Source organism: Balaenoptera physalus, assembly GCF_965194825.1.
Source record: "Balaenoptera physalus genome assembly, chromosome: 6".
NCBI lineage: Eukaryota > Metazoa > Chordata > Mammalia > Artiodactyla > Balaenopteridae > Balaenoptera > Balaenoptera physalus.
This window is the reverse complement of record NC_138885.1, coordinates 86854327-86879860: the sequence shown is the minus strand read 5'-3', so window position 1 is coordinate 86879860 and position 25534 is coordinate 86854327. Positions and strand designations below refer to the sequence as shown.

At 34.4% G+C, this 25534-nt stretch overlaps 1 protein-coding gene across 7 annotated transcripts in view; it reads right to left on the bottom strand.

The window, feature by feature from the left end:
• SLC39A10 (solute carrier family 39 member 10) overlaps positions 1-25534 on the bottom strand; it is a 98943-nt gene that overhangs the window by 25987 nt on the left and 47422 nt on the right. For all 7 annotated transcript variants that reach the window (XM_082467033.1, XM_082467034.1, XM_082467032.1 and 4 more), the window contains 2 exons: positions 14302-15326; positions 12162-12369 (listed from right to left, as the gene is read on the bottom strand). In XM_082467033.1, coding sequence (XP_082323159.1) covers positions 12162-12369; positions 14302-15315 — 1222 coding nt within the window. In that variant the 5' untranslated portion in view covers positions 15316-15326. The remainder of the gene's footprint in view (positions 1-12161; positions 12370-14301; positions 15327-25534) is intronic.

Genomic DNA, 25534 nt, shown 5'->3' with positions numbered 1-25534 from the left:
AAATGACTTAAGGCTGTGGTTCACTTATACTACCTAGACTTAAATAAAATTTTACCGATGTCTAAAGGTACAGCCTTAAACTGTTTATTTAGAGACTATAATTATAAAATTCTCCCGTGAGCATTAAAGGAAGCCAAGTATCTAATGCAGCATAATCTATGGAAATCTTTCTAATAACAAAGTTTAAGAAACTTAACATATCAGCCCAAAATACAAATATACTCAGATAAGACACACAAAAAGCTTATTACTGGTAGCTTCACTGTATTTCATTTCTTATTTTTAAAAAGGACAATTCAGTCCCATTTCCCTTGGTATCATCTTTCTTCCATACCCAGTTCCAAACTCCCTTTCCTCCAATTCAGCTTTCTGTACAATTTACTACTTTTTTTATTTCACTATATAATTTTAACCAGATCAGAACACAGGAGAAATGTTTTCATAATATGACTTGTGAGAAACAGGTGGAATTCTGTGCACATTTCTTTATCTAGGCTATTCATAAGCAGATAAGATTATCAGAAATAAATGCCAGTGGTTCAGGGGGTGAGGCATCTTCACTTAAAATGAGAAATTACTTTCTATTGATGGCCTAAAATAAATTGGAAATGTTTTAAGTTTAAAATTTCTGTTTATTTTAATATTTCTCTATAGAAAATTTCACTGAAGAGTGATAATTTTGAAAATGTTTAATCTAAAATGATTATTTTTCTAATCAAATCTAAAAGGACTATAAATCTGCTGAAAGATTTTATGTCAAGTCTTGTGATAAGTGAATAATGGAAAAATGCATTTCTTCATCAAGATAACTTAAAATTTTCAAAGACAAAGAGAAGTAAGGATAGGTAAAAAAATAAAACTTTAACTGACCTGCTAAATGCTAAACTTTATCAATAAAACTGTTTATTCATTGGACATTTTAGTCACAGTATCCAATAACATTAACACTACAGCTAATTCTTGTTAGCTAAATTAGCTCAGAATGAAACAGTAGGTCATCTATTACTAATGGAAGCTCTGTGGTTTATACTATATGTAACAGATAATTACTATGATAGAAACACTGGGAATCTAAAGGGCCAAAAAACACTGAAATACAGCCAGAGATTGAATAGCCTTCAATCCTTTTTAAGGATTTGGGGGCAATAAAGGAACAGGAACTCAACTCCCAAAGAACCAAGGTCAGGGAAAGATTCATTATAAAGCCAACATCTTGGTTAGTGGACCCAAAGAATAAGAAGAAGATTCCCCGAACTATGGATGGGACTACAGGCACAGGGAACTGAGGTAAAAAACCCTGTTGTATAAAGAAAAATATAAGGTCAAATAAGGTTTAAAGATTGACTTAATAATGATGACCAGGTTACTTTGTGTGCGCCTCATATACAGACTGGAACAATAAAATCAGTGAGTGGGAGAGCCTGAGGGAATAGGTTGGAAAAAAGTGGCCATAGGTATACATGAAGGCAGAGAACCAATAAAGCTACTGGCCAACTAAACCAAAAAAGGTTTGTCAAAACTACTGCAGCTCTCTAGCTCCAATCATACTAGTGGGGAAAAAAATTAAAAAGGGAGTGACAAAAGGTACTGACAATAACTAAATGGGAAACACCAAGGCTAATAAAGAAGACATCAACCTAAAGATAAAATGTCTCATATATTAACATATAACTCTCCCTTCTCAAATATATTTTTCCTTAGTTTGGCAATAATCCAACCTAGAAGCAATATATCTCAAAAAAAACCAATCCAAAAGCAACCTCAATCAAGAACTTAAAGAAAAACAGCACAAAGATACTGAAAACCCAGCAATTCATATTCCAAGATACTCTGAAGTAGAAAAAAATAACTGTATATACACACTAATGTAAATATGTATGGATGAGGATTGACAAAACTACAGACAAGACCTCAAATACACTAGATAAACAAATTTAATTAACTCTTCATAATTATTAGAAATTTTTATTAATCAGAATTGTTTTCAGCAAAAATGCACTGGAATTGTTCACCAAAATTACCCAATAAAAGTATTTATTTTATTTCTATGTCCCAATGTCCAAGAAAATTCATATAACCAGATTAAGCTGCTAAATTAAAATCTGTATTAGCCAAAATCTAGTTGGGTAAATCTTGTTAACTTCATTTATTCTTTTTCCTAGGGTTACATTATATTCTACACTGGGGAATATATATGCATTCACTTCCGGATATTCCTATTAAGACATTTGCAATAAATATTAAATTTCTAAATCTTAATATAAGGGAACACTATTAATTTGATGCAGTAGACATGTGAGATGATTAACAAATTATACAATACAATTTAGCAAAGTAATAAAATATTAGCATTACAAGCATATTTTTAAATTCGTGCTTATTAGATTATGAAATTTAAGACCCTACTATACCAACATATATTCTTATAAGCATATTTACCAAGTCTAATCATTAAAGAGTTGAGAGAAAATGTGATTCTGTTCCCTAATCATACAAATTATATCTAAAAATGAACATTATTCTAAGCAAGTATTTCCTTTATAAAATTCTCATCGTATAAACTTCTGGCTCAGGGTATCTTGAATGTGAAGAAAAGTCCAAGAGTCTATGAAGCCATAAATATTTTGCAGTGTTCTACGATGATTTACAATCTCAAATGACTTCTGGTCAATTAGTCAAAACTCAAGTTACCAAATGACAAATCAACCAAGATCGAATTCAGTGAAAATCAATTTGCCAATATGCTGACAGGTGAGCTAAATACAGTATAACTGAAGAACAAGCATTGGCAGATTGAACAAATTAAATCAGCCAAGTGCTTACACATGTAGCTGAGGGAGGGTCTGTGTGAAAGGGTGTATGAGTTCAGGGTATATGTCACATATTACACTCTCCCAGGTACAATTTTTCATGAATCAGTGCTGGTAATTGTATCTCCTTCTCATCCTCCTGAGAAAGCAAATCTGTAAACTAAAAGAAATGTCTGAAAGAGAGAAGCCCACTTTATGATTAGAAAATCGCTAGTACTTGTGATATCTGACATCTGAAACTCAGAGAATACAAGAAAACATCATAATCCCACAAAGGCAAAAGCCTTACATGAATCAACCCAAGGTCATAGTACTGGCCAACTTCAAGGGCACCATTCTCATTGTATTTTTGGGTGAATGTCATTTACTTAGAATATAATGTGAATTATGCCATGTGGAGTTGTTCAATGAAGTGATATTACATTGAGCTTGGACAGCTGCCCCTCCAAAATGAGTTAATATATATATACATACACACTCACACTCACATTTTAAAAAAATACTTAATAGAAATGTTTTTTCTTTATTGGTTATACAATAAAATGATTGTTAAGAAACTGGTTATTTCAAAAACATATAATAGATTTACAAAAACCAAAAAAAAAAAAAAAAGAGAACATAAGTATAATACAAAAGAAAATAATCACATCACAAAAGGAAAAACAAAAAGACAATGAAAGGGACAAAAATATAAAATCAACAGGAAAACAAGGCTTAAAATGGCAATAAATACATCTCTATCGATAATTATCTTAAATGTCAATGGACTAAATGCTCCAATCAAAAAACACAGAGCGGCAGAATGGATAAAAAAACAAGAGCCTACAATATACTGCCTACAAGAGACCCACTTTAGTGCAAAGGACACACACAGATTGAAAGTGAGGGAATGGAAAAAGATATTTCATGCAAATGGAAATGACAAGAAAGCAGGGGTCACAATACTTGTATCAGACAAAATAGACTTTAAAACAAAGACCATAAAGAAAGATAGAGGAGGACACTATATAATGATAATACAAGAAGAGGATCAATACAAGAAAAGGATTTTACACTCGTCAACATATATGCACCTAATCTAGGAGCACCCACATAAATAAAACAAATACGAACAGACATAAAGGGAGACACTGACAGGAATACAATAATAGTAGGGTACTTTAAAACCCCACTCACGGGCTTCCCTGGTGGCGCGGTGGTTAAGAATCCGCCTGCCAATGCAGGGGACACGGGTTCAAGCCCTGGTGCGGGAAGATCCCACATGCCGCGGAGCAACTAAGCCCATGCGCCACAACTACTGAGACTGCGCTCTAGAGCCCACGAGCCACAACTACTGAGCCCGTGTGCCACAACTACTGAAGCTCGTGTGCCTAGAGCCCGTGCTCCACAACGAGAGAAGCCACCGCAATGAGAAGCCCACGCACTGCAACGAAGAGTGGCCCCCTCTCGCCACAACTAGAGAAAGCCCGCGCGCAGCAACGGAGACCCAATACAGCCAAAATAAATAAATTAAATAAATAAATTTAAAAAAATATAAAAATAAAAATAAAAATAAATAAAACCCCACTCACATCAATAGACAGATCTTCCAGACAGAGAATCAATAAGGCAACACAAATACTAAATGATACGACAGAGCAGTTAGACTTGATATTTTCAGGACATTACATCCAAAAAACCCAGAATACACATTCTTTTCACGTGCACATGGCACATTCTCTAGGACTGACCACATACTAGGGCACAAAACAAGCCTCAACAAATTTAAGAGTACAGAAATTATCCCAAGCATCTTTTCTGACCACAATGGCATGAAACCAGAAATTAACCACAGAAAAAGAAATGAGAATAAAACGATTACATGGAGACTAAACAACATGCTACTAAAAAACCAATGGGTTAATGATGAAATCAAAGAGAAAATTTTAAAATACCCTGAGATAAATGACAATGAAAACATCACCATACAAAATCTATGGAATGCAGCAAAAGAGGGATATTAATAGCAATACAGGCCTTCCTCAAGAAAACTCTCAAATAAACAACCTACCCTACCACTTAAAAGAATTAGAAAAAGAAGAACAAACAAAACCTAAAGTCAACAGAAGGAAAGAAATAATAAAGATCAAAGAGAAAATAAGTAAAATAGAGATTAAAAAAACAAGAGAAAAAGTCAATAAAACCAAGGGCTGGTTCTTTGAAAGGATAAACAAGATGGACAAACCACTGGCCAGGCTCACCAAGAAGAAAGAGAACTCAAACAAAATAAGAAATGAAAAAGGAAACATAACAACTGATACTGCAGAAATACAAAAAAACTGTAAGGGAATACTATGAACAATTACATGACAACAAATTCAACAACCCAGAAGAAACGGACAAGTTTCTAGAAAAATACAGCCCACCAAAATTGAATCAAGAAGAAACAGATAATTTGAACAGACTGATCACTAGAACTGAAATAGAATCTGTAATTTAAAAACTCCCACAAACAAAAGTCCAGGACCAGACGGCTTCACAGGCAAATTCTACCAAACATACAAATAAGAACTTATACCTATCTTTCTCAAACTCTTCCAAAAAGTTGAAGAGGAGAGAACACTCCCAGGGACATTCTATGAAAAGAGTTTTCCCATTCTTCCAACTAGAGGAAATATATATAATATGCTTGCTACCTTCAAAAGATTTTTCAAATTGATTTTAGAAAATAAATTCTAGAACTAAAAAGGATCCTATAACCTCCAGTAACATTTTTTATACATAAAATATAGAGAGCACAATTGAGACTATTATAATATATTGATAGTTTAATTACTCCTCTGTGAATATGCTGCCTTGATTGACAAAGTTGGAAACTATAAAAAATATTTTCAAAGAGGCCAATTATTCTGCCCCTTTAAAAAAGAATTTTTAAAATTCCTTGCTTACTTGTAGCTATTTGAACTGGCAACATACTAGCTATTGTCATATTGTATAGGTAGAAAGAACTTTAATAATCTACAGTAGCATTTCTCAAACTGCTCATCTAATTCTATGAGATAGGTGGCATTCTAAGGGGAGTGAGGAGAGAATTTTAATAATCAAAAAGACTTGGTAATGCTGGATTAAACAAGTTCCCTCAGAGCCTCTAACAATTTAATGAGCAATGTGAATTTCTGCAAGGGGGAAATAATATGCAGTATTTTTCTAACTTACTTGATCATGGAACCTATTAATATAGCACAATGAGCCAGTATCCTGAAGAACACAATTTAGCAGACCCCAATGTGTCCAATGTCCTTTTACTTTAGAGATTTGTATTTGTATATTGAGGCAAAGAGATGTTAAATGCTAAACATTACCACTTCACACCTACTAGGATGGCTTTGAAAAAAAAGAAAAAAGAAAAACACATGTTGGCAAAGATATTGAGAAACTGGAACGTCTTACATTGCTAGTGGGAACATAAAATAGTGCAGCCACTGTAGAAAAGATTTGGTAGTTCCTCAAAAAGCTAAACAGAATCACCATATGACCCAGGAGCTCCACTCCTAGGTCTATACCCCAAAGAACTGAAAGCAGAAACTCAGATACTTGTATGCCTTGTTCATTACAGCATTATTCACAATAGCCAAGCGTCCATCAATGAATGAATAGTTTAAGGAAATGTGGTATATACATGCAATGGACTAGTATTCAGCCACAAAAAGGAACAAAGTTCTGACACATGCTACAACATAGGTGAACCTTAAAAACATTATGCTGAGTATTTCAAAATAAAGCAGAGACAGAAAAGACAAACGTATGATTCCACTTATATGAACTATCTAGAATAGTCAAATTCATAGAGACAAAAAGATTAGAGGTTACCAGGGGCTGGGGGTAGGGGGGAAATGAGCTATTGCTTAATGGTTACACAGTTTCTATCTGGGGTGGTGGTTTAAAAAAGTTTTACAAGTAGTGTGATGGTTGCACAACATTGTGAATGTAATAAATGCCACTAATTTGTACACTTCAATGGTTAAGACAGCAAACTTTATGTTATATATATATTACCATAATAAAAAATAAGCAGCTAGCTAAAATGGCAAAGTCAAAACTAAACCCAAAGTCCTTCCTGAATCCACTGTTTTCTCCAGTAACTCACAGTATTTTCAGAGAATTCTTGGCCAAGTGATTTATTTATCACTTATGTATTTACCCCCAGGGAGATGGCTTCACATAAAAGAGGATTTACAAGAAAAATAAGTATAATTAAACATAAAAATAAGAAGAAATACCATTTCAGATAAATCAGAAATTTTCTAGATATTTTGTATAGATTACAACTATTCCATCACAACTGTTTCATTAGCAAAACAGCCCTATTATTCCATAAGTGTATGTTATTACAGATACATGTTTTCTTATACTGACTTCTTATTAATTTTTAACAGTAATTTTAGCTTTCTAGCACTAAAAATATAAGGAGTAGTCATTCTCCTAACTTAAATTTTCTTCAAGGAAAATTACAATGTCTTTGAACTATGAGAAGTAAAGTTGTTTTGAATTTATTGTACTTGAAATACCTTCCCATGCTATTTAAGTATGTACTTATTTTTAGAATTAATAACATACACATTTAAAGCTCACATAAACTCTATCACAATTTCCTAGGTGTAGAAAAAAGGCAACTCAGGTAATAAAATTTTTCTGATTTTCAACCAAACTATTGTGTTTTTTCGATCACAATTTGGTATAAAGCCATAAAAAAAGCAAAATAACAACAGTAAACAACGAACAATAAAAGGAATCTCATAAAACTTATACCAACCTAACACTATGCAAACTATTAAGTACAACTAGCAAATGTTTTCTTTATTTGTACCCAAGATACCATATGCAATAAAAAATGCTAAATGTCTGAAACAAGCTTCACTTATTCTGCAAATTAGGTCTCTTAAAACGTTAAAGGTCTTCAAGCTTAGTTATTCACCAACTCCCTTTCTCATTATCTAGAGAGAAAATGCATTCTTTTAAAAAGAAGCGCTCATCTGTGGAAACTTTCTAATTAACTTGGTTCAAAGCATGTGCAAGATGGCAGTTTTCTACACTGTTTCAGCATTTTAATTGGCAGAAAATGCTGAGCGGCCTATTCACAGCTCCCCTTGATAATTAAGCTAGGGTCAACTCTATGACTAAGTGAGACAATCTTGTGAAACAAACGATTCCTACCATACACAGTATATAGCATATTTGGTTTACAGCAGTCTCTGAATAGTTAATGAGGTAGTAGCTGTGTCACTATGGGAGATTTATACAGAACAAGTTAACCTCGTTTAATGGTGCAGCAGTCATTGAAAATAATTACTAGCAGAGCATTCTCTCTAACAATTATTAACATCAGGACATAATTAATCCAAGCTTCATTTCTGAGAATGTTAATAACCACCTGCAAACAACTAATCAATATTCACTATTAGTAAAGTATTTGTTTTCAAAGCAAGTACAATTTCCTCTAAGGCTTTTCATATTTAGTAAACTGTAATTTTCAATATTACTATAGTCAAGCATCTGTCAACAGCCTTGTTAAAATATATAGATTATGTCAATATTACAACACAGACAACTCTAAGTCATAACCCACAGCTGATGAGAAAACAAAGAACGAGAGTTTTTTTAAGAAACCGTAAAAACAGAAAAGGCTATTAGTTTTAACTCCAGATGCCAAAATCTTGTCCGTCTCCATTTTTCCCTGTAAAGAACAAATGTATTTTATTTTGAATTAAGTTAAATAATCTTAGACCTAGCTTCCCCTTTTATTCCTGTCAGTGAGAATTTGTAAGCACCTGAGAGAGACTGTGGCTCTCAAGGTGTTTACTCATCTACAAAGATCAATAAGCATGAAGCCAGAAAGAGGACATATTTTGTCTATCCAAAGATCATTATTCAAGTCTAGCATGTGAAATCACTTTTCTCTGCCCTTCCAGATCTTAACAGACTGAACCCAGCTTGTCTACTAGAAGACTATTCTCGGGTTTTTTGGGTTTTTTTTTTAATGACTAATCTACACTTATAGTAATACTTACTTATATCAATATTTACCTCTACCAGTTTCCTGTCTATGTCTGCATTATCTGTCAAATCACTAACACTCTCCTTATCTCCCTGTCATTTACATTTTAGCAAAGCACACTTAAGAACCTTTTCAGCAGGAAGCAGTAGAGCACAGCATAGGAGAAGAACATAGTGGTTACATTACAGGTTTTAGATGAAGAATACTCTAGTTCCTATCACAGCTCTGCTGCCTGGCAGCTATGTGACCTTGGGCATGTTACTTAACTTCTCAAACCCTCCTTTCCTCAGCAAAGAGAAGTAAATAAAAGTGCCTATCTCGTGGGTGTAACAAATTAAATTAAATAACTCTTGTAAGAGTGTTTAGGGCTTCCCTGGTGGCGCAGTGGTTGGGAGTCTGCCTGCCAATGCAGGGGACACGGGTTCGGCCCCTGGTCTGGGAAGATCCCGCGTGCCGCGGAGCAACTGGGCCCGTGAGCCACAGCTGCTGAGCCTGCGCGTCTGGAGCCTGTGCTCCGCGGCAGGAGAGGCCGCGATAGTGAGAGGCCCGCGCACCGCGATGAAGAGTGGCCCCCGCTTGCCGCAACTAGAGAAAGCCCTCGCACAGAGGGGAAGACCCAACACAGCCATAAATAAAATTTTAAAAAAAAAAAAAAAAAAAAGAAACTTAAAAAAAAAAAAAAGTGTTTAAAATAGCACACGGTAAGGTTCCAATAAATATAGGCTATTATGATTAATTTATCTATTCTGAAGTTATTTTCCTATTGCAAAGAAATTAACCAAGAATAGGTAGGAAACTAGGAGACTCAGTTATGTATTGAGAGCATTTCTTTTTATGTGTACTCTTTTAAGCTTTAAGGAATGTCTCTATCTCATATAAAACTCATACTAGAATGTGATATTCTTAAATATGTCTACCTTATTGCTACACTATGAAAAAATTTTAAATGCTGCTCTTTCAATCTTTCATCTATTTTATCGGAATTCTGTTTTCAGCTCATATTCATACACATCAATTTAGTCACTTTAATTACTATGCAATACCACCACTGTATCTTGGGCATTTCAACCAGAACTGCATTCATCATGATTTTGCAAATGATGAAGTTCATGAAATACAACTCATTCTGAGTGAGAACACCGTATTATCAAAGTACACTAGGCTGACTTACAAGTGTTCTTCCTAGGTTAGAACTGAAAGTTTATAGACTAATATTAAGCAATTTATGCATTTAATCAATATATGAGTGATTACTTTTTGTCCAAAGTACCCTTTATCTTAGGCACTAGGGATGCTGAAAGACCCAGTCACTTCCTTTAAGCAACTAAAGTCAAACAAAAACGTAACTAATCCAATTATGAACTCTGTACCATGATGGAAATATCCAGAGAGTAACAAGGTAGGGGACTTAATTAAGTCTAGGATGGTCACTAAGTTATCCCAGAGAGACTAACCCTTGAGCTGAATCTTTGAGGAATCATAGTAGTCAGCCAAGTAGAGAGGTTTACAATGTGAAAAGGCAGAGAGGCATGAAGGCAAACCAGCATAATCTATTATCATGAGTTTGTTATGATTAGAGCTAAGAGGGAAGAAACGAATGGTGGAGGATAAAGATGGAAAGGTAGGTAGGCATGGATCATATTCTGGAAAGCATGATTGGGGAAAAAAAAACAACACTCTGAACTTTGAACAACATAGCATAATGCAGTATTCTAAAATATATGAGGAAAAAAGTATAGCTAGCACATCACATCAAATCCATGTTCTCATAGCTATTACTGCTTACAATACAAAAAATGTAAAGAAAAATACTAGAGATCTAATGAAAAATATTAGTGTAACAATATGTGGCAAAAATCATAAAGGTGATACCAGAATTAACTAAATTTGGAAAATAATAGAACAGTGATTGCCCAGAACATTTATCAGACAAACCTCAGACTTGGTGGGTTTTATCATTTATTAGGTCTGGGAATTGTGGGCAAGTTACTAAACTTTTCTATACCTCAGCTTCCTTATCTGTAAAAACAAGAGTCATACAATAGCTCCCTCACATAATAATTCAATAATTATTATTAAAACTTACTAAAAAAAAAAAAAAAAAAAAGCATGTAAAACACTTAGAACATGGATATCAAAATGGTTAAACTTCCCAGGACTGAATCTGACCACTATCACTCACTAGTTCTGAGATCCTGGGAAAGTTATTAGGGTAACATTCTCCACCTCATAAGACTGCTGGGAAGAGTAAATGAACTGAGTTTAGAACAGTGCCTGCAATACATGTTTGTTAATAAATAAAAGGAAAACATATGTATTAAATAAATGCCAGTCATCACTAAAAAGAAAAATCTATGTCAGAGTATCTCCTTTGCATTTTAGAAAGATAAATCTAGCTTAAATGCTAAGCATGACCTACAAAGGGGACAAAAGCACAGGCAGGGAAGGTTATGAAGACATTTCAATAATTCAGGAAAGAACCAAGGAGAATCTGAACTAAAGTTATGACAGAGTGGATATAGTTGGAAGATATTTAAGACTCAACTGGACTCGACAACTGATTATACAAGGGAAAACAGGAAATGAAAACTAAAACCATAAGAGGGAAAAAAATCAAAGATTTTCAGATTTTATCAAAAGAATGAATTGGAATGGCATTTGGGATTCTGTAAGAGATACGAACTTCCTATGGAGTAGAAGTTCCAGAAATATTAGGTGGGAGATATCTGTAAACATCAAGGTGGAGCAATCCAGCCAACTGGATATGATGAAAAAGAACCTAGAGAGAAGTTTTAAAATAGTTTTGGTTTTACCCATTTGGTTTTACTCTCTAGAAGTGCCCATGATGAAGTTCATGTGCCAATCACTGGCATTTCTGAGACATTCCTAGAGTTTCACCACACTGGCTTCCCCTTTTTACTTCCTTAGAAACTTAATAATCTTTTCACTAGAGCCCCTCACCCTGCTAAATGTTAAGTAATTATAACATCATATAACTTTAATTAGGGGTCCCCTTATTAACATTTGCCCATCAAGAAGAATCTATTTATGACAAACCTGTATTTCCTTTCTAATCTATTAGTTCTCTGCCCATAGCAAAACATTCCTCTGTAGCGCCAGAAGAGATTAGCAAACTGCATTGTGCCTCTTGTCTTCCCCCAATCTTTTCTAAACACACATACCTAAACCTGATTAAAACATACTGAAAGTCACCAAAAGGAAAGCAATCATTTGGAATTACTTCCTCATTCAATTACATTAAAAAAAAATAAGTACAGATAACTTTTTTGAGGAGAAAGAACTTAAATCTTTCTTACCTGATGCCCCTATATTTGCCTTATCTTCAGGAACCAGATTTTTATCTTTATTTAAATCTTCAACTAAAAGTTTGTCGAAATGCTCAATACAAAGTCTGCTGTCGATTTGATATAACAAAGCAGGGCAAAGGTACGTAAATAGATCAGGTGAGATTGGAGAATTGGCCCGATGACCATAGTATTTTAACAACTGAGTGACGTTCAAACACTGCAAGGAAATTGATAAAACAAATTAAGTAAGAGTACTTTAAGAAGATTATGCAGAAAAAGAAAATAGTATATAGTAAAATATATTCTAAATATTATTTGAAAATAATCTGCAATATATAGATACCTATTACAAAGAATGATTTTTGACAGGAATTTATGATAGGAATACATTCAACTTGATTACCCAAAACTTTTAATAGATTTGAACCATTTTCCACTGCAACATATAAAAGATGATGACTTTCTGCCATCAATAAGAATGACTTAGAACTATATTCCCAAGATCCTTAAGGGGTTAGTTAAAAAAAATCACTTCCCTAGTCAAAGTGCAATCATCAATCACTCAAGATTCTTATTTGTGAAACAGTGTTAAACAGACTTAAGAGTTCTTTAACAACTTTATATTAAAATATACAAGGATATAGACATTTTCACTAAGGTACCCCAAAAGAATATCATATAGGGGAATTCTAGCCCAATGCTAAAACTGGAGGATTAAAAAAAGGCAGCTTTATCCACTGGTACTTTAAGTACAAAAGATAACAACACGAAGAAGAAAACAAGTAACAAAAAATTCTGGACCCATCATATGGTAAAAACAAATATCTAAAATTGAGGCAAAGGAGATGGCACTACCTCTTTTTCATACATATGCACTCTGGTTGCATGCTTGCTTATTTTATCTATGGTACAAAAAACAGAATCAAAACATACAAACAAAAAAATGATTTTTTTCAGGTCTTTACAAGAGATACTACTACCCTATCCAATGCATAGTACATTTCCAGAAATCTTGAAAAAGTCCTCAGTATGCATCAGGCCTATGAGGATACAAAATAACAAGTCTGATGATCCAGACCCCACAAGTAGAATACAAAAAGTAAACATTATTGATAATGTCTAGTTATTATCAACAAGACTCTAGGATATTACCCACAGTAACAAATTAATATATTTCTTTAAAAGTACACTAAGATTTTTTAATTTGCTAAAAACCAAGTATCTAATGATTTGTCCAGTAAAGAAACAAAGATATTTACTTAGATGTAAAACACACTTCCATAATAAGAGACAGAAACAACAAAAGTTGAGGTCATTTTCCATATTAGATGGTGCTGCTTTTTATACATCCGAACAATAAACAAATTCAACAATTTTTTTAAACTTTAATGAGGGCCAAATATAAGAATACATAAGGGTGTTGATATACTTTTAATGAAACAAAAATGTTTTTAAGGTGAATAGTTTTTTTAAAAATCAAGAAAGAACCAATCAAATGTGAAAGTATTAAAAGAGCATGAAAATTTAAAAGAAAAACAAAACCACCCCATTACTATTGGAGTTTCCCATTATTATATCTTTTTGCATTCACTGTACATCTGTTGAAAGCGTAAGAAAAGACTAATATGAGCAAGTAGGTCCTATAATAAAGTGACAGAGAAAACAAACCTACCACATGTGCAAAATACCTGACTTTGTAGCTAGATCAATAACTGGGAACCACTCCATAGTTAATAAGTTAACAATTAGGAAAAAAAACTGTCTAGTTACTTCCCAAGAAAACAGTTTGAACAAAAAAAAGTCTTCAATTTTCAAATATCTAGAAACCAGCTGACAGTAACAACATGTAAACTAACTTGGGGAGTCAAAACAAGTCTTAAGCAAGAGAGTAAAATAAGGAACAAAAATAAGGAATATATTTTCTAACAACCTTTAAACATTTAGGAATTGAAGGAACCCAAATTGGAGAACAAACAATGCAAGTGAAAATGCAGACAAAAATCTTTAATCTGATTTTGATTCCTTAATGTATTTTGTAACTGGAAATAAGTTTGAATACGGTTGACTATTCCTCTGTTACTTCTCTTTTTACCTAAAAATGCTCCACAATCATCTGAGAATTACGGAGCAACCATCTTGTTCTGCTTACCTCATGTTGCCGGTCATCTTCATTATGATCTTTGTGACTAGCAGCTGAATAAATTGCACTTTTTTTAACATGCGGTGCTTCTCGCTTTCTAGTATGTCGAAGTTCACCTTCACTATCAGGATCAAGATCTTGGTGTCCGTGACCAGGATCATGACCATTATGTTCTGGAAGACGTACATGAAAATGACCTGGGTTATGTACACGATCAGGTTTGTGGACCCGATTATGCTCATACTGTTCACCCTGATCATGGTTAGGGGGAAAACCTGGTGTAATAACCTCAGAATTTTCATTACTTTTCTTCCCTTTTCTCTTCTTCTTTCCTTTCAGTAGCTTACTTTCAGATTGTTCCTGTGTTTTATTGGTCTCTGTAGAAGGTTCATGGCTAGGCTCCCCATGCTCACTGTGAATAATGGAATCATTAGGAAAATGGCGAGTAGTGTTATGATCAAGGTGATGACGCAAACAATGGTGATGACATAAGCGATGATTATGGTCATGCATATGTTTATCATCAGACTTGACAGATACTTCAATTGTCTCTTTCTCTGGATCACACTTATGGCTTCTTTTTGTTGATACACTGGTCACAGTTTGATTTTCTGAATTTAAATGATTATGGGAATGCTGGTGGTTATGTGAGTGAAAATGCTTTCCCTCTTGAACTGCCAAAATATCTAAGTGAGAAACATGATCGTGGCCAAGATCCTCATGATTAATCTCAACTACTTTTATCTCTCCAAGGCCCAAGTTTGTTAAAAGTTTCTCCAGACCAAAAAAGGATAATCTTCCATTTTCACCATAACGATCAAAAAGTTTTTCAATATAATATTTTTTTTCATTTTCAGCATCCAGCACTGAAAATTTGCTTGACTCCGATTCTGTCATTCCACGATGGTGTCTGTGATGCTCTTCAGAACCATGGTCATGTTCTTCATGGCAATGGTTGCAATGATGGAAAATAAATGTAAGCAAACAAATGAGGCAAAATTTTGTGTGCATATGTACCTTCATTTCTATTTTTCCTAAAGGGAAAGAGAAACAAGCATTAGTTTATACTTATGCACATTCAAAATAAATATAAACTTACCAGCAGTTGTCAATTCACTAGGCAAATTGTTTTACCCCATTTCTTTCATGGCTATGAATCATTCTTTCCTTCTTCAATCTCCTATAAAAAATGGCCCCTTTTAATTTATCAAAATAGTGTACAGCCCTTCAAATTAATACAAATTTGCTTAAAACTCACCTGCAAGACTACTCTGACTCCCATTAAGCACAATACTTTATACAGTAAATGTTGGTTCCTTCCTACCTGGTCCTTTACAAAAAAGTTTACCCATCTCTGTTCTTGAGGTCCTGGTCAGTGCAATAAGGCAGTAAGATGAAATGCAGTGATAAGATATGTAAGAATCAGAAAGAAATGAAACTGTCATTATTCACAAATGGCAGGATTGGGTATGCAGAAAGTCCAAAAGAATCAATAAGAATTAATAAGTTAATTTAGCACAGTTGCTGGATTTAAGGACAATAACCTAAAATCAATTGTCTACACCAGCAATAATTAGAAAATGAAATTAGAAAAAGTTCACCATTTACCGTAGCAAATAACTAGAAATAAATCTAACAAAAGATGTACAAGACCTTTTCATAAAAAAAGGATCACATATTATTGAGAGAAATGACGGACCTAAATAAATGGATGGCTTTATCATGTTCGAGACTGGATGAGACATAGATCCAATGTAATCCCAATCAAAATCCCAGAAATAATTTTATGAAAATTGATGAGGTATTTTTAATGTTTACATGGAAACAGAAAGGGCCAAAAATGGACAAGACACTCTATCTACCAGTTACTAAAGACAGTGTGGGTATCTGGTGTAAGAACAAATAAATAAATAACATAGTCTAAAAATAGGAAAGATTCTCTTTTCCTTGGTGCTTGGTCAACTAGATTTCCATATAGAAGAAAAATAAATTAAACTTGACCCTTACCTCACACCATATGTAAACATCAATTATAGATGGATTGTAAATATAAATCTAAAACAGTAAATTTTAAAGTAAAACAGGGTCCAAAACTGTGCTGCCCAATATGGTAGCCACTTGTCAAGTGCAGCTACTTAAATTTAAACTAACAATTAAATTAAAAATTCAGCTTCTTGGGAGTTCCCTGGCAGTCCAGTGGTTAGGACTTGGTGCATTCACTGTGGTGGCCCAGGTTCAATCCCTGTTTGGGGAACTAAGAACCCACAAGCTGCGTGGCAAGGCCCAAAAGAAAAGCCCCCAAAACAACAACTGTTTCTCAGTCACCTAATTACATTTTAAATGCTCAATAGTCACATGTAGCTCATGGCTACCATACTGAACAGTGTAGACAAAAAACATGTCAATCATCACAGAAAGTTCTACTGGACAGCATGCTTCTAGAATATAGAACTATGATGTGAGTCATTCATGCAATTTTAAAGTTTTCTAGAATAAACAGGTCAAAGTCATTGTCATCCTATATTTTATATAAGCCACTATATCCAAAATATTATCATTTCAACATGTAATCAGTATAAAAATTATTAATGAAATTTTTACATTCTTTTTTATACTATGTCTTTGAAATCTGGCACATATTTTATACTTACAGACATCTTAATTCAGACTAGCCACATTTCAACAGCCACATGTGGCTACTGGCTACTATACTGGAAAGTATAGATCTAGAAGATTTATTTGGGAGACTAGCTTCAAGACCTTCAAGATAGGACATAATGTGCATTATAAAGGAAAGACTGATAAAGTATACTACATTAAAATAAAGAAATTTCTATGCATCAAGAGATATCATTAAGAGACTAGAAAGGCAACAACAGATTGGGAGAAAATTACGGCAATGTTACTAGTCAAGAATATATAAGGAATTTCTACAAATCAATATGAAAATTATGAGACAACTCAATGGAAAAATGGGTAGGAAATTTGAACAGGCACTTCATAAGAGGATAGTCAAATTACTAAGAAGCATACGAAAAGATTCTCAACCTCAATAGTCATCAGAGAATTATAAATTAAAATCACAAGTAGATACCACTATATACCCACCAGAATGAGTAAAGTATAAAAGATGTAGGCAAGAATATGGATCAACTGGAACCTGCATACACTGCTGGTGGGACTGTAGATTGGTATCTATGGAAAACTGTTTGGCAGGATCTGCCAGAAGTTGAACATAAGCATATCTACTCACATAGCAATTCTAGTCCTGGATATATGCAGAAATACATGTACAGAGACACAAAAAGACATGAATGAACATGAAAGTTCACATAACTATTATTCATCATAGTTCAAAACAGGAAAAATGCCAAATGTCCATCAACAGTAGAATGGATAAATAAAACAATAATTTTACAATGGAATACTGCACAGGAATGAAAATAAAATCACAGATTCACACATTAACACAGATGAATCTCACAAATTGAGACTGAGCCAAAGATAAATGCTAAATAAACTACAGGGCAAAATTCTATTTATATAAAATTTAAAATGGGCAAAACTAAACCATGACAATGATTATTTTTTGAAGGGAAGGTAAAGGGTGATAACTGGGACTGGAAATTGTAGTAATGTTCTCTTTCTTTACTTGAGTAATGGTTACACAAATATGTTTACTTTGTGATAATTCATTGTACTTATCATACTCTGTGTACTTTTCTGTACACATACTGTACTTCAATTAAAAGTTTTTAAAAATCAAATGCTCTCCAGTGAAAACCAATTAGAAAATGTAATTATAAACAAAAATTATTAGGCTCCTAGAAATAAATAGAACAAGACCATTAAAAGGAGAAATGTATATGACATTATTTGCAAAAACTGGAGAGACACCACCTACATGGATGGAATAAACGGCGTAAGGTATATAAAGTCTTCCCAAGTGTATATGCAAATCTAATTCAGTGTCAATCAAAATCCTGGAAGCTGTCTGCTTTTGGTGAGACTGAATAAGCTAATCTAAAAATTTATATGGATGAGCAAAAACCCAAGGACAACCAACACAGTTCAGAAAATTAGCAAGGTGATAAAGACTTCTTTTTATAAAGTTATATAACTAAAATAACAGAACTGGCACAGGGCCATACAGACAGACCAAAGAAACAGAACAGAATTCAGAAAAAGAATCAATAATATTCATTGTGAAAAAATAGTTCTCCCTCACACCATACACAAATGTCAATTCCAAGAGGATTAAAAACCCAATGTGAAAAACAAAAAAATTCTTAACAACTTTTAGAATAAAATATAGGAGACTATCATGACTTTAGGCTAGGGAAAGATGCAAAAAGCACAAACTTTAAAAGGAAATTTTACATAATTTAATTAAACTAAATTTTAGATAAGATGCAAAAAGGACAAACCTTAAAAGGAAATTTTGATTAATTTAATTAAACTAAATTCTTTAAGTATTACTCTACAATAAAGAACACAATAAACAAAGTTTATGACAAGCTATACACTAAAAGATATTTGCAAGTGTATATATAAACAATGCATATAAAACATATATATATATATATATATATATATATATATATATATATAAATACAAAAAACTCCAATATTGCATAGACAACTATACAAAGGTTATCAACAGGACAGATGGTTAAGCAGCGACATGATCACTAATAATCTGGATAACACACCAAGACATGAAGAGGCAAAAATTAATATCCGAAAATACCAGGTGTTAAGCAAAAATCTAATGTAAAGAAATAGAAAATACCTTACACTGCTGGTGGGAGTATAAATTGGTGCAGCCATTTTGGGAAGCAATCTGACATTTACTGAAGCTGAATATGAATACATGACACAGCCCCCAAATTCTACTTTTATCTATCTATCTACCCTAGAGAAACTCTTACACTATGCACAGGAGACAAATTCAAGAATCTTTATTGCAGTATTGTTGAATTTTTTTTTTTAATGTTAACTATCTTGTAAATAACAGAATACTCAACTAAAAGTGGTTAAAACAAAGAGGAAAATTTCACATTAAAAAAGTTGGGGAAAATGGTGGTTTCAGGACAATTACACAAGCAAAAACCCAAACTCTCTCATCCTCAGATCTGTCTCCTCAGAATCTCAAGAAACTGCTGTTGCTACAACCACTCCATCCTTGCACAACCATATCCAAAGCGGGAAGGTTTATCTTTTTCTTTTCATCCAGGGAGAAAAATCTTTCCTGAAAGTTCCTCTCAGATTTCGCTTAACATATCTTTCATCAGGGCTGTACTACATACACAAAACTGGTAAAGGAAGAAATTACCATGATCGGCTTAGACAAATCAACATTCATTCTCTTGAGATTGGAAAGAAGCCACCTTTCCTATGCATATGGAGGGCATACTAACAGCAAGCAAAAAGGAGGTAAATGAGGAATGGCAGTTGATTATATAACCATTAGTGCCTGCCACAAACCTAAATGCCCATCAGTAGAAGAATGGATAAAAAAAATATGGCGTACTTATGTAATTAAAGATCATGCTAAAGTTATAAATGTGTGACTATGAAATACACAACAAACACAATTCTTAGAAACATAAAGAGTAAACTCCAAAAAGGTACATGTCATATCATTTATACACAATTAAAAACATGCAGAATACCTTAATTTGGGTTATATATACATGTAGCAAGAGCTTAACATGGGGATGATCACATTCTAGAGAGTGGTTATCTTTTCAGGAAGAAATGAAGGGGAGTCAGATGGTAGAGGGAGTAGGCATATTTAGCTGCATCTGCAGTGTTTTATTTCTTAAAAAGTTAGGGGAATCTGAAGCAATGTGACAAAACATTTAATATTTGTAAAAAGCAGCATAATAGGATTCAGGTGTGTGTTATACAGATCTTCCCCGACTTAAGGGTGGGATTATATCTCAACTCATCCTAACTTGAAAAATATCGTAAGTTGAAAATGCATTTAACATACATAATCCACTGAACATCATAGCTTAGCCTAGTCTTCCTTAAATGTGCTCAGAGCACTTACATTAATTAGCCTACAGGTGGGCAAAATCATCTAACACAAAGCCTGTTTTATAATAATAATCTCATGTGTTTTATTGAATACTGTACTAAAAGTGAAAAACAGAAGGTTGTATGGGTACAGAATGGTTTACCTTTGTGATCACATAGCTGACTGGGAGCTGCAGCTCGCTGCCACTGCCCAGCATCACAAGAGTGTACTGTACTGCATATCACTAGCTTGGACAAAGATCAAAATTCAAAACATATGGTTTCTACTGAATGCATACTGCTTTTGCACCACTGTAAAGTCAAAATATCATAAATCGGAGGCCATCTGTATTGTATATGCTTTTTGCAGGTTTGATACCTAACCACCATCAGTGATTAGTCAACATGTGTTGGAGGAACAGCAGAAGCAGTATCATGGTTACCTGGGAACTTGTTAGAAATGTAAATTCTTGCACCCCACCCAGACCTACTAAATCAGGAACTCTGGGGTTAGGGCTCAGCAGTGTGTCATTCAATCTTCCTAGTGAGTCTGATGCTAGCTAAAGTTTGAGAACCACTACCTATACAAATAAATTATATAAACACTCTCATTTATTTCAAATGATACTTAATTACATCGAATACTTTGATTACCTGAATTAGGTTTAGTTATTACACGTGGTTTATGTGGGTTAAGAATTTTAGAAAATAATTAGTCTATAAAATATGTTTAATCCCAAAGCTACATTAAGTTTGAGAATTTGATTTAATCCAAATGCTTCAGTTTCTTATATTATAGTCTCATAGATAAAGTCACCATTTAAAACATACAGTTTTACCTATACACTAATGAAGATGAATGGGCACAGATAATTAAGACAATCGCTATTAAGCAGAAAGAGGACATTACACTCCCTACAATTGCCTTGGTTTTCCACTTGAAGATGCTAGTGAAAGGCGATACTCTGAATGAATGCTGCTGTGTTCATTTGATATGTAAATGTCTTGTAGTTTCTTCAGTGAACATTATCTCACTGTCAAATGAATAGGTACCAGTGGTAAAAATAAAACATACATATATATTGCTCAGGCAACATCAAATGAATGACTCCATGAAACACAAAAACTGTGGGTGGTCTATATGAGTTTTAAATTGTCATTTGTGTCTACTTTTTGAATGTATACTACTCAATTTGTTTACTGCAAAGATTTTAATATCTTAAGTCACCGAATCATTTACATTCAAGAGAGCACGATAGGAATGCAAAATACATGCGTGACATCATAAAGGTAATATTAAATCTGTGATAAGTATTTTTAAAAGTAAATCATACATAAACTTTGCAACTTTAGTTTAAAACAGCTATATAGCAGGTGTGTGCCAAAGAATCATTTGGATGAAGTATGCATTTGTCAGCATAGACTAAGCAGCTATTGTAAACAGACTTCTCTCAAAGAGCAGTGGCTTAAGAAACAAGCAAGTTTATTTCCCTCTTAAAAACAGTCCAACACTTTAAGTATATCCTGCCACTCCCTTCCCGCCTGCACGCAGCATGGATCTCATTCAGATTTGATGCAGAAGTCAAAAGCTTTTCAGACAAGCAAAAGCTAAGAGAGAATTCAGCACCACCAAACCAGCTTTACAACAAATGATGAAGAAACTTCTCTAGGTGGAAAACACAAGAGAAGAAAAAGACCCACAAAAACAATCCCAAAACAATTAAGAAAACGGTAATAGGAACATACATATCAATAATAACCTTGAGTGTAAATGGATTAAATGCCCCAACCAAAAGACACAGACTGGCTGAATGGATACAAAAACAAGACCCATATATATGCTGTCTACAAGAGACCCACTTCAGACCTAGAAACACATACAGCCTGAACTGAAGGGATGGAAAAAGATATTCCATGCAAATGGAAATCAAAAGAAAGCTGTAGTAGCACTAGTCATATGAGATAAAATAGACTTTAAAATAAAGACTGTTACAAGAGATAAGGAGGGACACTACATAATGATCAAAGGATCAATCCGGGCTTCCCTGGTGGCGCAGTGGTTGAGAATCTGCCTGCCAATGCAGGGGACACGGGTTCGAGCCCTGGTCTGGGAAGATCCCACATGCCGCAGAGCAGCTGGGCCCGTGAGCCACAATTACTGAGCCTGTGCGTCTGGAGCCTGTGCTCCGCAACAAGAGAGGCCGTGATAGTGAGAGGCCCGTGCACCGCGATGAAGAGTGGCCCCCGCTTGCCACAACTAGAGAAAGCCCTCACACAGAAACGAAGACCCAACACAGCAATAAATAAATAAATAATAAATAAATAAATAAATAAATAAATAAATAAATAAATAAATAAGGCTTCCCTGGTGGCGCAGTGGTTGAGAATCTGCCTGCCAATGCAGGCAACACGGGTTCAAGCCCTCGTCTGGGAGGATCCCACATACCGCGGAGCAACTAGGCCCGTGAGCCACAATTACTGAGCCTGCACGTCTGGAGCCTGTGCTCCGCAACAAGAGAGGCCAGGATAGTGAGAGGCCAGCGCACCGCGATGAAGAGTGACCCCCGCTTGCTGCAACTAGAGAAAAGCCCTCGTACAGAAACGAAGACCTAACACAGCCATAAATAAATAAATAAATAAATAATTTAAAAAAATATATGTAGGGAAATTTTTAAAAAAATAAATAAAATAAATAAATAAATAAATAAAAATTGTTAAAAAAAGGATCAATCCAACAAGAAGATATAACAATTATAAATGTTTATGCACCCAACATAGGAGCACCTCAATACATAAGGCAAATGCTAACAACCACGAAGGAGAAATTGACAGTAACACAATAACAGTAAGGGACTTTAACAACCCACTTACATCAATAAACAGATCATCCAAACAGAAAATAAATAAGGAAACACAAGCTTTAAATGACATAATAGACCAGATAGATCTAATTGATATTTATAGAACATTCCACCCAAAAGTGGCAGAATATACTTTCTTCCCAAGTGCACATGGAACATTCTCCAGGATAGATCACATCTTGGGTCACAAATCAAGCCTTGGAAAATTTAAGAAAATTGAAATCGTAACAAGCATCTTTTCTGACCACAAAGCTATGAGACTGGAAATCAATTACAGGAAAAAACTGTAAAAAAACCCAACTACATGGGCTTCCCTGGTGGCGCAGTGGTTGAGAATCTGCCTGCCAATACAGGGGACACGGGTTCGAGCCCTGGTCTGGGAAGATCCCACATGCCGCGGAGCAACTGGGCCCGTGAGCCACAACTATTGAGCCTGTGCATCTGGAGCCTGTGCTCCGCAACAAGAGAGGCCACAACAGTGAGAGGCCCACGCACCGCAATGAAGAGTGGCCCCCGCTCGCCACAACTAGAGAAAGCCCTCGCACAGAAACGAAGACCCAACACAGCCATAAATAAATAAATAAATAAATATTTAAAAAAAAAAAAAAAACCCAACTACATGGAGGCCAAAAAGTACGTTACTAAATAACCAAGAGATCACTGAAGAAATCAAAGAAGAAATTAAAAAATACATAGAAACAAATGACAATCAAAACATGACAACCAAAAACCTATGGCACACAGCAAAACCAGTTCTAAGAGGGAAGTTTATAGCAATTCACTCTCACCTCAAAAAACAAGAAAAATCTCAAATAAACAATCTAACACTACACTTAAAACAGCTAGAGAAAGATGAACAAAGAAAACTCAAAGTGAGTAAAAGGAAAGAAATCATAAAGATCAGAGCAGAAATAAATGAAATAGAAATGAAGAAAACAATAGCAAAGATCAATAAAACTAAGAGCTGGTTCTTTGAGAAGATAAAATTGATAAACCCGTAGCCAGACTCATCAAGAAAAAAAGGGAGAGGACGCAAATCAACAAGATTAGAAATGAAAAAGGAGAAATCACAACTGACACTGTAGAAATACAAAGGATTATAAGAGACTACTACAAACAACTATATGCCAGTGAAATGGACAACCACGAAGAAATGGACAAATTCTTGGAAAGGTACAATTTTCCAAGACTGAACCAGGATGAATTAGAAAATATCAACAGACCTATCACAAGTAATGAAATTGAAACTGTAATTAAAAATCTTCCAGCAAACAAAACTCCAGGACCAGATGGCTTCACAGGCAAATTCTATCAAACATTTAGAGAAGAGCTAACACCTATCCTTCTCAAACGCTTCCAAAAAATTGCAGAGGGAGAAACACTCCCAAACTCATTCTATGAAGCCACCATCACCCTGATACCAAAACCAGAAAAAGATATCACAAAAAAAGAATATTATAGACTACTATCACTGACGAACATAGATGCAAAAATCCTGAACAAAATACTAGCAAATAGAATCCAACAGCACATTAAAGGATCATACACCCTGATCAAGTGGTGTTTATACCAGGAATGCAAGGATTCTTCAATATACCCAAATCAATCAATGTGATAATCCATATTAACAAACTGAAGGAGAAAAACCATGTGATCATCTCAATAGATGCAGAAAAGGCTTTCGACAAAATTCAACACCCACTTATGATAAAAACTCTCCAAAAAGTGGGCACAGAGGGAACCTACCTTAACATAATAAAGGCCATATATGACAAACCCACAGCAAGCATCATACTCAATGGTGAAAAGCTGAAAGCACTTCCACTAATATCAGGAACAAGACAAGGATGTCTACTCTCGCCACTCTTATTCAACATACTTTTGGAAGTCCTAGCCACAGCAATCAGAGAAAAAAAAGAAATAAAAGTAATACAAATTGGAAAAGAAAAGGTAAAACTGTCACTGTTTGCCAATGACATGATACTATACAGAGAAAATCCTAAAGATGCCACCAGAAAACTACTAGAACTAATCAATGCATTTGGTAAGGTTGCAGGATCCAAAATTAATGCAAAGAAATCTGGCATTCCTATACACTAACAATGAAAAATCAGAAAGAGAAATTAAGGAAACATTCCCATTTACCACTGCAACAAAAAGAATAAGATACCTAGGAATAAACCTGCCTAAGGAGGTGAAAGATCTGTACTCAGAAAACTATAAAACACTCATGAAAGAAATCAAAGCTGACAAAAACAGATGGAGAAATATACCATGTTCTTGGATTGGAAAAATCAATATTATGAAAATGACTATACTACCCAAAGCAATCTACAGATTCAATGCAATCCCTATCA